The sequence below is a fragment of the Alternaria ventricosa genome, assembly GCF_023758065.1.
Source record: "Alternaria ventricosa strain BMP 2768 chromosome Unknown scaffold_1, whole genome shotgun sequence".
Taxonomy (NCBI): Eukaryota; Fungi; Ascomycota; class Dothideomycetes; order Pleosporales; family Pleosporaceae; genus Alternaria; species Alternaria ventricosa.
In genome coordinates this window covers 2029467-2041893 of record NW_026055681.1, presented here as the reverse complement: position 1 = coordinate 2041893, position 12427 = coordinate 2029467, and the positions used below count along the sequence as shown (strand labels likewise).

Genomic DNA, 12427 nt, shown 5'->3' with positions numbered 1-12427 from the left:
GACAGTTGGTAGAGTACCACCACGAAAGCCTGTTGTGGTACCATGGCAGCTACTTCGTTCCTACTTTCCAGGCGCAACTCCAAGATTTCTACGATAGAGATAATGGGCTTATCGAACGACCATCCACGGATCTCCAATGGGTAGCTCTATTATTCGCTATACTGGCTGCTAGTCTTGCGTGCGCACCCGATTTGCGAGCGCAATCGTGGGGATTTGACAAGGCCGAGCGACAGAAGCTCTCGCGACGATGGTATCAAGCTATTTTCACTTGCCTTAATCGGTCGGACTATACGAGTAACTTGAGCATCCTTTCTTGCCAAGCTATAGCCACGGCAACCGTGTCAGCCCACCTCCTAGGATTCAGTACAAAGCAAAGCATCCATCTCGCAACTGCTGTACGCATTGCTCAATCTTTAGGCATTCATCGCCTAGGGCCAGACGCCAGTGGAGGTGTCGTAGCAAATGAGACTGGTCGTAGAGTTTGGTGTCAACTTTGCAGCCAGGACTGGTTCAGCATACCGTTCTCGGAGAGCTACCTGGTCATTCCAAGATACTCGACATCAACCCCACCGCTGAACAGCCACGACCATAATCTGGCCGCCGTTGACATGGATGTTCCTACTACTACAAGCTATTCTTTGTTCTTGCGCAACATCGCGTTGATCATGCCCCAGCTTCAAGACGGCCTCGTGTCATGCAATACACCTTACACACGTTACGAATCGGTCTTGCATTGGGATGCGCGACTTCGAGAACTAGCCACCCGTGAAAGACCACTTTTCATGGCCAATGCACCGTTGGATCCGAGCTGGCCCACGTGGGTACCATGGGCGCGGCGCGCTCTAGCCATTACGTCGAGTCACAAGATCATCATGATTCATCGTTCTTTTCTACTGGACAGTTTCGTCAATCCTGCTTTTGCGTTCACCCGCCGAACATGTCTCGCAGCCTCTAAAACGATTGTCAAGGAGTACAAGGCCTTGATCGGGGAAGATGGCCCCACCTTGTGGATTCACCAAGCATTTGCCGTCGCTGCATCCATCACCCTGTTACTCGACGTACTACATCGTGAGATCAACGAGAACGAGAGTTCTGAGCACCGCACACTTGTTGAAGAGGTGGTAGAGATCCTGCAGCGGCGCGAGGAGAGCATGATTGCGATCAGAGGTGTCAGACTCCTCAGAGCTCTGCTTGCTCAGGCGTCGCATGAGTATTTGTCTCGAAGAATAAGAAAGCGGAATCACGACGGTACACCCGCTGCCAAACTCGATGTTTCTGCTCTCGTTAGGGACTTCTATCAGACCAACAATGCCGACAGTTACCCTTCGCCACGTCTCACAGCAGCATCGGGATCTAGTGCCGATCGACCTCCTACATACAACTCGGGAGAGAGCAATCCTCTCGCCAGAACCCTTGAACAGCCCCAATCTGCATTGCCTTACCCAGCGTCCGGTTTCGCAGGTACCAACAGTTTCGATGATCTTCTGTACCTAGCAAATTATGATTTCTCATTGGCGTAATGTCTCGCAAATATTCTTTCCACTGAGTAGTACCCGGCGCAGCATCGCTCAATACAGGATGAAAACCACATTGCGCATCACTCGCGTGGTCGGTTCGGGCAATTACAAGAGTCAACACGTTTCATTCGATGACGGCTTCCATTAGTTGCTGCACAGCTTTCTCAACGCCAGAAAGATCCTCCAATATCGGCTGATGACCACTTTTCACAACATGTACCCAGCTTTTTCCTCCAACCAATATACTGAGATCTTGCGACCGCTGCACTGGACTGATCATATCCTTATCTCCTGCCACGAAGACTATATGACATGTGATGGCTTGGTATTGCGGGTCTTTGTGGCTACTATCCACAATAGCTTCGCATGTTTGCGCATAGGCTTCTGGGTCCGCAGAGCTCACATCGAGCCTTACGGCTTCTCGAGCTGCTGGATCTACCTTTCGGTCTTGGCTGCGGATTAATTGTTAGCATGGTCTCAACATTTTTCTGGGCTCATCATGTGCGTACCTATTGTCGTAGAAATTAGACTTGGTCGCAATATCCGCTGCATACTTGATGCCTTCCTTTCTCACCGCGGCCGCAAGATCAAGCATACGCCGCTGTACAGCGGGGACGTGACCAGCCGCTCGACCGGGACCGAGTAGCATGAGACCTCCAACAGACTGCGGATGTTTCGCAGCATAGTGCAACGCGACAATGGCGCCGAGGGAATGTCCAAAGATGACAACCTTGGACGAGGCCGAGCCATTCGAGCTTCCTCGTAAAGATGCGATAAGGTCGGCCAAGTCGACAACGAGCCCTTCGACGGAAAGTGGTTTCCTGACGCCTGCTAGTGGCGAATCTCCGAAGCCCGGAAAGTCAACAAGGATAATGTTGTACGTGGGAGGTAGAGAGGGCATAAGTGGCGCGAATGTTTCGGTAGAGCCTCCAAGTCCATGGAGACATATCAGAAGCGGACCTGAAGGATCACCAGCTTGTAGGTAATGTGTGGTTGTACCCGAAGTCGTCTTGAAGCACGAGGATGTGAGGGTGCGAGCAATCATTGTGAGACCGTGAGATACGAGTCTTTGATCGTGAGCAACGAAGTCTTTACTCCTGTGACGAACGAGGCGTGTATGTTAACGTATGCATGATATCCGCACGCGGTTTAGCCAGCCTCATGAGAGTACGGCTATACCCGAAAGTGACGGAGGTGGATACTCGGCCGAGACCCCGAGGCTGGCTGATAGGAGCCCGAGGTGGTATCAACGCATCCTCACCACGATGCGCAGCTCGGGGTGTCGCCATAGAAGCATTATCGGACTGGTAAGTCAGGCGTATGGACTCGAGCTAGGCTTGATAAGTCATATAGTAAACAATAATCTCCAGACTATTCCCATGTCCCCCTACATGCAGATTGTGAAGGCCTGTCAACCTCAAGTTCACTCAGCCACTCAACACCATGGTCGTTACAGCAGTCATAACCGAAGAGACCAACTGTCTGCGTCTCAAAGCAGAGAAGCCCATTCTCGATCTCCCACATGCCGATACGACCACCGGACGCGTCGTGCCCATCAAGCACGCGGAAGGTAGCCATGTAGACTTTGGCGCCGAGATCTACGGCATCGATTTGAACAACTTCACGAATGCAGACTTCGAGTTCGTCTCCGATGCGTTACACAAGTGGAAACTCTTGGTGTTCAAGGAGCAGCCACAAATGTTGAAGCCGCAGCAGCAATATCTGCTTACTGCAAAGTAAGTCATTAAACGTATTTGTGCTTGCTCGATCTAAATTCGTATCAGCTTCGACCGCGAAGAAACAACAGGTGGTTTTGCTCACGGCCACGACCCTTTCCTCACCCATCACGACGGGGTCGACTTCTACGGCATTCCCAAGCGTCCAGCAATCCCGGTGCAGCCACAAGTCCATATCCTCGGACGCGGCCCTGTCCCTGAAGGCCACTTCGGCTTTCCGCCAGGCTTCGAAGTCCAAGGCATCGATCACGAAGAGTTCCATCTTCCACCGCACATTCCGGCGGAAGAGCGCGAAGCTGGTGCTTCGCGTTTCTACCAATGGCATTTCGATGGCTCTTTGTATGACATTCCTCCACCACGTGTAGGTTGCCTGCTAGCCGTGAGAACCCCGAGGGGCCCAGATGTGACTGTGCGTTGGGAGGACGAGGCTGGAACTCAGATGAAGATGGCGCCGGGAGCTACGGCGATGGTCGCTGGTAGTCGTGCGCTGGCGCTACTCGATGAGGGCACACGGAACATCGTCCTGAACAGCAGGATCGAGTACGCACCACATGCGTTCGTCTGGATGTCCAAAGCGCACAGTACCCGGCTTGGCCACTCTCTCGAAACCGAAGGGCTTGAGAAGCCACTGGACGAGCTGCCGAAATGGGAGAAGAGCAAGGTCTGTGTATACCCGATGGTATGGACGAACCCGAAGACTGGGGAGAAGTCGCTGCAAGTTCATGGCCAGGGCGCTCTCAAGCTACATCTCAAGAGCAGCCCGGGTGGAGCTGAGACAGTCGTTGACAACTTGGGAGAGGTCAGAGCGTTCCTCGATAAGTAAGTAGCGCCTTGCTGTTCTTCGTTCGGAAGCTGATTGCAAACAGACTTATGCGACCGGCGTTGCAACCCGAGAACATATATGCGCACCCGCATCAAGAGCAGGATGTCATCCTGTGGTACAACCGCGCGTTATGGCACAGCATCGTAAGTATCTTCCTTCGTGAAGATCCAGTGATGCAATAGTGGCTAACACTGTCTTGCCTGCAGACAGAGTTTCCGAAGTCGTATGGACCGCGTGTGATGCATCAGTGCAACATTGCGGCGAGCGATCATCCTTCGGGGTGAGTGGACCATGGCATGAGTTTGTACCTAGGTAGATTCGAGACGAAGCTAGGGCGCGTAGTAAAGCCCCATGATGAGGTAGCTGCAATATAGTGTTACACAAGACGCGTGAAAGTTATGGATGTCAGACGTGCGCGTGTGCTTGCGACATGTATCGATGACGCGTGGCGAGTCATGCCATAATCACGTGATCATACCCGGGCCCATCGAACCCTACCTGGGTACCTAGGTAGAACGAGGTTTTCTTCAGCAGCGCTCTTCGATACCTCATTGCAGCCATTCTACCACTACACAGCATGCGCCATTATAATTCTGCAACCATCTCCTGCAGGTCCTACCAAGATCGTCGGGAAACTGCTGTAGCGCGTTCTAACACCAAGGATCACGGCAAAGAGCTCGACGCGTCGCAAATGTGCTCGAAGGCTCTATCTCACATAACGCGAACACCATATGCAATGATCACGAAAACAGCTGACTGCATCTCGCATCTCGCGTTTCGGTGACCGCGCTTATCACGCCTGGTCAGCGATTGCTATCTCACCACATCGCAGTCGGATGCGAACATGCGCCCACTGCTTTCGACTGACCTGGCTATTCAGCCACCGCGGTCACACAGATCACGGATTACGAAGTCGGCCGAGCGCAGCAGCTTCCATGTGTTGACTCTCGGCCGGGACTTGGCTGCTGATAAGATAACGTCCATGGATCTTAGCGAGGGCGCCTCCAAGGAAACATCCCCCGCACGTTCGGTAGATGCATCGCTGCAGTATCAAGCGCAGCTGAGATAGGGTCATTGATAACGACCGAGTGCTTAGATGGGAATGCGAGGATAGCCGTCGAGTAAGAGTGGGTGGATCAACATGGTATCGACTTTGAGCATATATGTGGCGTGGGAATTATAGAGCAAGGCTGATGGTGTAGACACTTATGACATCGGGCTTTGCGTTCTCACCACTTGAATTTTCGCTTCTTCTGTTCAAAACTCACCGCAAGAGACCACCGCCTAGAAGGAAGATCGCCGGTCATTATTTTCCTCGACATCGGCCAAGAATCATGGCACCAGGTATCCTGGCCCCTGAGCCCACTTTCGTGGTGAAGGAGATGGACAAGACTGCCAAAGAGAAGCACAACTTCGGAGCGGTGATCGATGACCTCGATCTCGACAACATTAGTGGTAAACACACTGCGCCATGACGATGGTAATGCGATCAGCTAACGTTGTGTTGTAGACTCCGACGTCAAAGCGCTCTCAGACGCGATCTGGACACACAAGCTTGTTGTTGTAAAGGGTCAGAAGAACCTTGCGCCCCTAAAGCAATGGGAGCTTGTCACACGCTTCGATCCTAAAGCACCACATGTGCATTCCCATGGCGATGTTGAGACCTTCCACAAACAGGGTGGGCTACTATCGGTAAGAGTCACCTCCAACCAGGTCGTACGCTTTGCTGACTTAGTCCCAGAGGGGACGCGATGTTGTCGGTATACCCGGCGCAGAGAACGTCCGTCTAATCGGCAAAGGCTACCAAGGACCAGACCACTACGGCCTCAAAGATGCAACCATCAAAAAGGAACTCGCACACGCATGGCACGACAAACCGCTTCCAGATGATGAGTACGCGCAAGGCCACACACGCTTCCAACGCTGGCACATCGATGCACCACTATACGCGCGTGATCCGGCCTGGTTCACCACCCTTCGCTGCATCAAGCGGCCCACATCTCCAGAACTGACCGTACACTGGGACGACGGCAGTGGCTTGACTATGAAGACCGAACCCGGTCTGACCGCCTTCTTCAGCAACGTACAGACATACGACTTGATGACAGAGCAAGAGAAGAAAATTGCCGACCACTCATGGGTAGAGTATGCACCGCACCCTTACCAATGGATGGGCGATTGCAAAGGCCAGTCTCACGGTCTAGGCCTAGTGAGTCAAGGTAAAGAGAAGTCAACGGAGGACCTTGGACCCTACGACGAAAAAGACATCAAACGCTACCCAATGGTATGGGTGAACCCCGTAACAGGCGAGCGCGCTTTTATGGTCCACGGCATTTGCGTCCGGCGCGCATTCGTTCGATCTAGCGAAGACGAGGAACCCACTATCATCGATGACGTTGCCGAGATAAGAGCGTGGCTTAAGCCTATCCAAGAACGCATTCTGAAGCCGGAATACATCATGCTGCCGAAGGTAGAAGAGGGAGATATTATCATGTGGGCCAACTACCAAATGTTTCATACTGCCGTGGATTACCCGGATCAATGGGGTCCGAGGACGATGCATCAAGCGAATATCGGGGCTAGTATTGGGCCAGTTGGTCCAGTGGCTATCCCTAGTGTTGCATAGAGCGAGGTAGCAGTATGGGACGGTAGCATGAGAACACGATGCTTTTCCAGTCTTCCACCAACAGTGCCATCCTCTCATGTAGTTGGCATGAGTAAGTATCGTATCGACTGCGGCAAAGGGCACCCACCATGTTGTCTCCTGGCCTATCGATACAGTTGTCCTGGTGTTGCGCCACTCCTACGTAGTCAGCAAATCCAGTTTGATTGGCTCGCTGTTACGATGTCAACAAAGCTTGCAGAGCAAATTACGTAGCCATTAGTTGGGGCGAGTAGTAGTTTGGTAGGGCCAATAGCCATTCTTGCAACTTCATGATAGAACGGATAAGCAACCAAACTACTACATAGCGCATATTCTTATGAGTCAAAGCCAAAACATATATGTTCATGCCATCCCCCTCTCTTGTTCCTCAGACTCCCAAAGAAAGAAAGAAAGTTGACTATTGAATAGGAACAGAATCAAAATGGGTAAAACAGAAGAATCAAAGAACTGGAAAGGAAGAAATACAGATATGATACTAGTAAGTAAGAAGAGTAATAAGAAGAAGAAATCAAATACTAAATACAATTATAATTAGATACCAGAATATCTACAGACAGGCAAAGGAAAACCAGAAGTAAGCAAGACAAGTACAGTAAGAACGCTAACTATTATATATGATAGCAGAGACAAGATAGAAGAAGATAGAGTAGTTAAAAAGAGAGAAAGTAGAATGGAGAAAGGTGTGAAGTGGATCAAGAAGTATGTTTGTTGTGTGGGATAGAGAAAGATGTGGAAAGCGAAGAGAGAGCAAGTAGTAGGAATGAACAATCATCAACCCCCATATACTATGGAATATGTGAGGTCTGTTTGTAGTAATCAGCGTTGATGCAGATCATGTAGTAGGGCCGAAGCTGCGGAAAACGCCCGCTGTGACATGTGAACTTCTCTCGCGACTCCACATTAACTTTCAACAACACCACACTCAACAATGCCGCGACGCAGCTACACCCCCGAAGAATCCACCGCGCAATTACCATCGCATGCCGAATCGAAGTCTCGCGAATCGCGTACCCACAAGAAACACCACCGCTCGCACCGTTCGCGCTCCCCCCGTCGCGACGATGACGCCCACAGACACAAGCGCCACCGTTCGCGCTCACCCGCCGCATCCAGACCCGTAGACCTACCCTACAAAGCAAAGCCGCTATCAAAGCGCCACTACGAGGACTACAAACCGCTATTCCAATCCTACCTCGACATCCAGAAAAACATCCAACTCGACAGCCTCGACGAGCGGGAGATAAAAGGACGATGGAAGAGTTTCGTCAGTCGCTGGAATCGTGGGGAGCTTGCTAGGAGCTGGTATGATCCTTCGATGCTGAAGACGGCGAAGGAGACTGTGCAGACGTATCGCGCGACTTCCCCCGTAGTGGCTAGGAAAAGAGCGTCGCCTAGCTATGCGCCGAAAGAAGATGAAGCCTCAGACGCAAGCGACGATGACTTCGGTCCCGCACCGCCTACAAACCTTCCCCGACACAGCGGCCACGGTCCCACAATCCCCAAGATGGACGACCTAACCCTCCGCAACGAACTCGTCTCCGAAGACCGCGCGCATGGCCAATCAAACTACATCGACGACATCCGCCACGCCCGCAAAACGGATCGTAAATCGCAGAAAGAAGCGCTGGAAGACCTCGTCCCCCGCGCGGACCCCAACTCCCGCGAGCGTCAACTCGAAAAGAAGCGCGAAACAACATCCACACTAAACTCCTTCCGCGACGCCAAAGAAGCGGGTGAAGTTGACGTGCCGGAGTCAGACCTCATGGGCGACGATGGCATCGATGTGTATAAGAAGAAAAAGAAAGAGCAGGAGAGGCAGAAGAATGAGAGGGAGATACGACGGGAGGAGATAGCAAGGGCGAGGGAAGCGGAGAGGAATGAGAGACTGGCGGAACGGAGGGAGAAGGAAGCGGGGACCATGGAGTTTCTGAAGAGGATTGCTGCGGAGAGGTTTGGGTAGTGTTGGGGAGGGGGGAGGGGGTAGGTTGGTACACATGCTTCACACTTGACTGAGAAGAGGATTTGAGAGCTGATGGTTCAGCGTGACTGGGATACCAGTCTTGTGTGATTGAGTGTAATATACAAATGGACGACCCTCCGAATAGTCCTGCTCCGCGATATGCTAGGCTTATCATACCATCATCATGTACCCATACTCCTAAGCCCACTGTTATGCGCCCGAACCTATACAACCTCAAGCCGATGCCCTAGCACCACCCCTCGGCTTCTTCCTGTCATGATCCACGATCCCCCTCTTCCGATGGTTTTGCGCCGTCTTCCACCGAACATACAACATAATCATGTCCTTCAGCCCCACGAACATACATCCGCCCACCACACTCCTGCCCCAGCGCGTCTGCAGGAAACCCGTTGGCTTGCCTACACCACCTGCCTTGCCACCCGTATTGATCCAGCCACCGAGCCAAGATGTTGCCGGTGCGCCTGTAGGAGGTGTGACCCAGGAGCTGGGTAAGCTGAGTCTGAGGATCTCGCCCATGGCGGCGGCAATGGTGGGAAAGATGAGGGCACCGAGGATTGTGTCGGCAAGGGAGGTGGTGGAGAAAGTTACGCCGCGTTCGCGTCGAACACGTCGGGGTCGGGGTGCAGCGGGTTGCAGGGGGATGTTGGGCGGAGGTGCTGCGTGTTGCTGGGGTTCAATATCAGCCAGCTCAGGCATTTCGGCGTCGTCTTGATCGTCTTGTGGTGGCGCGTCGATTGGTCCCGCTGGGCCTCGCGCGACAGGTACGGGGGGATGTTCGTGCGCGTCGTCGTCATCGTCGTCATTGTCCGCTTCTCCATTGTTGTTCCAGTCTGCGAAGATGTCAAAGTCGAGTTCTATCTCTACTTCCTCAATCACATCCTCGTCACCGTGGTCATGGTCATGGTCGTGATCATGTTGCACTTGGGCATCTGCGGTTGTGTCCTCGCCAGCTCGAGGCTGGATCTCCTTCAGCCACTGCTGCTCTCGGGGTAACCATACACGCTCGTAGTATGCGTTGTAGAACCCTCGAAGATATGGTAGGGCGGCGAAGGTAAACGCGGCGCTCGGTGGCCATTGTAGTTGTAGCATGTCATCGCCTGGTTGTCCGGAGCTGACGAAGAAGATGAGCGGAAGGAAGGGTAGGAAGGAGTCGGCGAATGACGTTCGGCTTGCGACCAAAACTGTCGGAATCAACGGTAACCCAAGGTCTAACCTCCAGTGCTGCCTTAGATGTTCCAGCCACTGCAATGTCACCGAGTTCACCGACCGACTCGGCGTCTCGTAGAGCGGTCCAAGAATCTGGAGCGCGTCTTGCGTACCGAATATCTGGTATATCGTCGCCGTCCCGGATAGCGTCAGAGTCGAGTAGAGCGCTGTGCCTGTGACAAGTGCGAAGCCCGGAAGCAAGAGGTTACCCGTAAGCTTCTCAACGCCCCGAACCATGTCCACCACGTAGCTCCTCGGTCGCTCTATCCTGATCTCGCTCTTGCACTGAGGACATAATATCTTCCCTGCTGCTTTACCAGCCCGTCGCCGCGAACTGGGCGCCTCCATGTCCGCTATCCAGTCTAGCAGACACCTCTCGTGCGCCACTAGTGAGCAGGCGCAAGGCGACCTCCACTCCGATGTCGTTTCGTCGTCTTCCGTCTCGTCGTTGAAGCAGATCCAGCATCTTCGCGGTTCGTCGTCTTCCTCTAATTGTGGCGCGGTGGTCTGCGTGGGTACCTCGGTCTGTTCCTGCGGCGTAGAAGAGGCTGACTGTGTAGATGGCGTATTGAGTAGCAACGTCTGCGAATCTACCGACTGCCCAGAGAAGCTGTTCCTCCGTTCTGTCTGCTCCTGCTGTGAGGACGATGATTCGGCAGGAGGTGAGGGTCTATGTTGCGACGCGGGGCGCTGAGGCGGAAGAGACGCCATGACGGCTGAATGTGTGCGAAGAGGATCGGGAAAGCGCGTGATCGGTCGAACAGGTAAAATGTAGATTATGGCTCTGCTCGCTGGAACGTATGGCACGAGACAGTAAGTGCGGTCAGATTGTCGCGAAAACGGGTGCGGAGGTCGGACTGCGGATCGGTGTTTGTTGATTAGAGTTGCCGAAAGATCTACAAGACGTCACTAACTCCCTGTCACCTGTAGCGTGCCAAGACAAAGCACGTGCATGTTAACTTCATCGGAACGTCCGTCAGAAAGACTTGTCCAGGAGTCGACATCAATACAAAAACAACCGTTTGCAAAGCTAAAGGGCAACGTAAACCTCTGGGAGGTAAGTGGCATCAACAGGACAGGACCTCGATACACAATTATCCATCTCGTCTACTACCAGATGCCCTCTACAAATCAAATCTCCTTCACCATCTCATCACCCCTAGAACTATACATGTCAGGAAGTATCGCTAGATCGACATATAACAGTACTTACAGGCGGATACATCCCCCTTAGATGAGAAGGCGGAAGTGGTCCCCAGACCCACGTCGGCGCCTGGCCTGGTTGAGGTACTCCCAGGTACGCAGGCACATGACCTCCTGGCAGACCTTGAGGCACTACGTCCCCGCCCATCGCGAACCCATAAGGGTGTGTGGCGACGACATTACCAGTTGCCTGGCTGTTTTGACGTCCATGACGCTGTTGTTGGCGCCCGGGTCCACTGTTCTGGCGTCTATGGCGAGACATCCTCTTGGTAAGCTTTTTCAGCTCTTTCAGCTGGCCGTTGACGAGATGGCGGTGCTTGAGCGTGTTGGGTGAGTCGGCGAATTGGCCTTCCGCAACATCTGGGATGTTTGGATCTTGGTTGGAGCCATTTTCGTGATAGGGCGAGCCCACTTCTTGCATCTCGTGCGGGTCGTGGGCGGAGCGGGTTTCGAACGGCTCTGCGACTGCGGGAGAAGCATGTGGAGCTGGTGCTGGCGACGTCGCTTGCGGAGCTGTAGCGTTCCTTCGGGTGCGCCTTGGTGGATCCAAACGCCAATGTGATGTGATACTATCGACATCCGAGAGGCTTCGGAAGCTGTGGTATGAGCCGACCTCTTCATCGTCCTCCTCTTGGTTTTGTCCTCCAGCCGCAACATTCTCTTCCTCGGCGCCCTTGATCCAACCCGTTCCTTCTACGTACACCAACTCGCAATGCGGAATAGCAGAATACGCACATACCTCTTGATCCACCTGATCGCCATCTGCCTTCAGACACTCTGAACAGTCGGCGCGGGGCTCTACGAGCACGCACTTGTTGTGAAACTCCAACGTTTCAGGGCAGTTGAGATGGGCGCAGTGGACGGAACCGATATAGTGCTCGCGGGGGCCGTCATGGTGCACGACGAACCACATGATACACATGGTAGCGGTTATGGTAGGTTGAAAACGTGAGAGTAGGAGAAGCGATTGCTGATACGAGCTGGAAGCAGCCAAAAGTGGTTGTTTCGAGATGATTGCGTTCGGGGTCAACTGAGGAGACAAGCTGTTGTTGTTGACGGGGTGGTCAGGCGTAGCAACGGAGAGAATAGCTGCACGGACCAATCGCGTAGCGCGGTGTTGCGGACAACAAACGGAGAGATCAAGGGAGACGCGTCGGGCTGTCGCGTTTGCAGTAGCGGAATGGAGATTTTGAGATCAAGTTTTACTGGCGGCTACTGGAGATCATTGCGCTGGCCCACGGAAAGTTGACAATGGGTAGGACGTATGGATGGTTCAAGTTTGGATAAAGTGAAAGC

The 12427-nt window shown here is 53.1% G+C and overlaps 6 protein-coding genes across 6 annotated transcripts; 4 read left to right on the top strand and 2 right to left on the bottom strand.

Annotated features, from left to right (window-relative positions):
* Nucleotides 1-872: 872 nt before the first annotated feature.
* J4E93_000706 (uncharacterized protein) lies at nucleotides 873-1520 on the top strand (the record flags this gene model as incomplete). Its single annotated transcript, XM_049338665.1, has 1 exon — nucleotides 873-1520. One exon carries the CDS (start codon nucleotides 873-875, stop codon nucleotides 1518-1520), a length of 648 nt encoding a protein of 215 aa, XP_049204550.1.
* A 121-nt stretch (nucleotides 1521-1641) lies between these two features.
* Nucleotides 1642-2418, bottom strand: J4E93_000705 (uncharacterized protein; the record flags this gene model as incomplete). The annotated part of the gene is made up of 2 exons (XM_049338664.1): nucleotides 1642-1969; nucleotides 2027-2418. The coding sequence occupies 2 exons, from the start codon at nucleotides 2416-2418 to the stop codon at nucleotides 1642-1644; spliced, it is 720 nt and encodes a 239-aa protein (XP_049204549.1).
* Nucleotides 2419-2960: 542 nt separating this feature from the next.
* Nucleotides 2961-4360, top strand: J4E93_000704 (uncharacterized protein; the record flags this gene model as incomplete). Its single annotated transcript, XM_049338663.1, has 4 exons — nucleotides 2961-3253; nucleotides 3302-4072; nucleotides 4120-4219; nucleotides 4283-4360. 4 exons carry the CDS (start codon nucleotides 2961-2963, stop codon nucleotides 4358-4360), a joined length of 1242 nt encoding a protein of 413 aa, XP_049204548.1.
* A 1050-nt stretch (nucleotides 4361-5410) lies between these two features.
* On the top strand, nucleotides 5411-6702 carry J4E93_000703 (uncharacterized protein; the record flags this gene model as incomplete). The annotated part of the gene is made up of 3 exons (XM_049338662.1): nucleotides 5411-5531; nucleotides 5587-5768; nucleotides 5818-6702. 3 exons carry the CDS (start codon nucleotides 5411-5413, stop codon nucleotides 6700-6702), a joined length of 1188 nt encoding a protein of 395 aa, XP_049204547.1.
* Nucleotides 6703-7669: 967 nt separating this feature from the next.
* Nucleotides 7670-8701, top strand: J4E93_000702 (uncharacterized protein; the record flags this gene model as incomplete). The annotated part of the gene is made up of 1 exon (XM_049338661.1): nucleotides 7670-8701. The coding sequence occupies one exon, from the start codon at nucleotides 7670-7672 to the stop codon at nucleotides 8699-8701; it is 1032 nt and encodes a 343-aa protein (XP_049204546.1).
* Nucleotides 8702-8935: 234 nt separating this feature from the next.
* Nucleotides 8936-10639, bottom strand: J4E93_000701 (uncharacterized protein; the record flags this gene model as incomplete). Its single annotated transcript, XM_049338660.1, has 1 exon — nucleotides 8936-10639. One exon carries the CDS (start codon nucleotides 10637-10639, stop codon nucleotides 8936-8938), a length of 1704 nt encoding a protein of 567 aa, XP_049204545.1.
* Nucleotides 10640-12427: the final 1788 nt, after the last annotated feature.